Source organism: Sander vitreus, chromosome 18 (assembly GCF_031162955.1).
Source record: "Sander vitreus isolate 19-12246 chromosome 18, sanVit1, whole genome shotgun sequence".
In the NCBI taxonomy this organism is placed as follows: Eukaryota; Metazoa; Chordata; class Actinopteri; order Perciformes; family Percidae; genus Sander; species Sander vitreus.
Window position 1 is genome coordinate 904,343 of NC_135872.1, and position 2,500 is coordinate 906,842.

The 2,500-nt window shown below is 49.8% G+C and overlaps 1 protein-coding gene across 4 annotated transcripts in view; it reads right to left on the minus strand.

Annotated features, from left to right (window-relative positions):
• Positions 1-2,500, minus strand: part of cep43 (centrosomal protein 43) — a 24,274-nt gene that overhangs the window by 10,515 nt on the left and 11,259 nt on the right. For all 4 annotated transcript variants that reach the window (XM_078275340.1, XM_078275341.1, XM_078275339.1 and 1 more), the window contains one exon: positions 2,451-2,500. This exon is cut by the window's right edge and continues 147 nt beyond it. In XM_078275340.1, the coding sequence (XP_078131466.1) occupies positions 2,451-2,500 (50 nt within the window). The remainder of the gene's footprint in view (positions 1-2,450) is intronic.

Below are 2,500 nucleotides of genomic sequence, written 5' to 3' on the forward strand. Positions count from 1 at the left end.
GGAAGGTGTTTTGAAATATGGCTTTGTAGAGACATTACATTTTCATCAGACGTGCCCAAAGTCTTTCATATGAAGAGCCCAAAAATGTGTCTTAATGGAAGGCAACAGGCCCAAAATAAATAAAATATATTTAGATTTATAGAAAATTAACATTCTGGGAGGGAGGAGAGAGGGAGGGAGGAAGGGAGAGAGAGAAGAAGGAGGGAGGAAGCAAGGACAACGGACAACATCTGTGTCCCGACAGGTGACAGTACGGACAACATCTGTGTCCCGACAGGTGACAGTACAGACAACATCTGTGTCCCGACAGGTAACGGTACGGACAACATCTGTGTCCCAAAAGGTAACAGTACAGACAACATCTGTGTCCCGACAGGTGACAGTACGGACAACATCTGTGTCCCGACAGGTGACAGTACAGACAACATCTGTGTCCCGACAGGTGACAGAACGGACAACATCTGTGTCCCGACAGGTAACGGTACGGACAACATCTGTGTCCCGACAACTGACAGTACGGACAACATCTGTGTCCCAAAAGGTAACAGTACGGACAACATCTGTGTCCCGACAGGTGACAGTACGGACAACATCTGTGTCCCGACAGGTAACGGTACGGACTACATCTGTGTCCCGACAGGTAACAGTACAGACAACATCTGTGTCCCAAAAGGTAACAGTACGGACAACATCTGTGTCCCGACAGGTGACAGTACGGACAACATCTGTGTCCCGACAGGTAACGGTACGGACAACATCTGTGTCCCGACAGGTAACGGTACGGACAACATCTGTGTCCCAACAGGTAACGGTACGGACAACATCTGTGTCCCGACAGGTAACGGTACGGACAACATCTGTGTCCCGACAGGTAACGGTACGGACAACATCTGTGTCCCGACAGGTGACGGTACGGACAACATCTGTGTCCCGACAGGTAACGGTACGGACAACATCTGTGTCCCGACAGGTAACGGTACGGACAACATCTGTGTCCCGACAGGTGACGGTACGGACAACATCTGTGTCCCGACAGGTGACGGTACGGACAACATCTGTGTCCCGACAGGTGACGGTACGGACAACATCTGTGTCCCAACAGGTAACGGTACGGACAACATCTGTGTCCCAACAGGTGACGGTACGGACAACATCTGTGTCCCAACAGGTGACGGTACGGACAACATCTGTGTCCCAACAGGTAACGGTACGGACAACATCTGTGTCCCAACAGGTAACGGTACGGACAACATCTGTGTCCCAACAGGTAACGGTACGGACAACATCTGTGTCCCAACAGGTAACGGTACGGACAACATCTGTGTCCCAACAGGTGACGGTACGGACAACATCTGTGTCCCAACAGGTAACGGTACGGACAACATCTGTGTCCCAACAGGTAACGGTACGGACAACATCTGTGTCCCAACAGGTAACGGTACGGACAACATCTGTGTCCCAACAGGTAACGGTACGGACAACATCTGTGTCCCAACAGGTAACGGTACGGACAACATCTGTGTCCCAACAGGTGACGGTACGGACAACATCTGTGTCCCAACAGGTAACGGTACGGACAACATCTGTGTCCCAACAGGTAACGGTACGGACAACATCTGTGTCCCAACAGGTAACGGTACGGACAACATCTGTGTCCCAACAGGTAACGGTACGGACAACATCTGTGTCCCAACAGGTGACGGTACGGACAACATCTGTGTCCCAACAGGTGACGGTACGGACAACATCTGTGTCCCGACAGGTAACGGTACGGACAACATCTGTGTCCCGACAGGTGACAGTACGGACAACATCTGTGTTCCAACAGGTGACGGTACAGACAACATCTGTGTCCCGACAGGTAACGGTACGGACTACATCTGTGTCCCGACAGGTAACAGTACAGACAACATCTGTGTCCCGACAGGTAACAGTACGGACAACATCTGTGTCCCGACAGGTAACAGTACGGACAACATCTGTGTCCCGACAGGTGACAGTACGGACAACATCTGTGTCCCGACAGGTGACAGTACAGACAACATCTGTGTCCCGACAGGTGACAGTACGGACAACATCTGTGTCCCGACAGGTGACAGTACAGACAACATCTGTGTCCCGACAGGTGACAGTACGTCAGAGCAGACAGTGGTCTACGTAAATATTAGCATTACATTTTATCAGCGGTGTAAAGTAACTATTCCGTACTTCAAAACAATTCTTCTCATATCAAACTCGTCAAAAGTATCGAGAAAAGCGTCGTAATAAAATGTTAAAAAAGCATCAAAAACTATTTAAAAACGCCCCAAAACACACGTACCCCCACCTGAGAAACACTGGTATAGAGAGTTAACACCTACCAAAGTCAAAATCCTTGTGTATGTACTGTAAGTATGTGTCTGTATAGATAAGAACTGATTCTGAAAGCTGAAACGTTGGGGCGTCCTTACCAGCCGTAGGTTTTCTGTGCTTTGGGCAGCGGGTCATCGAAGAAGGAGTC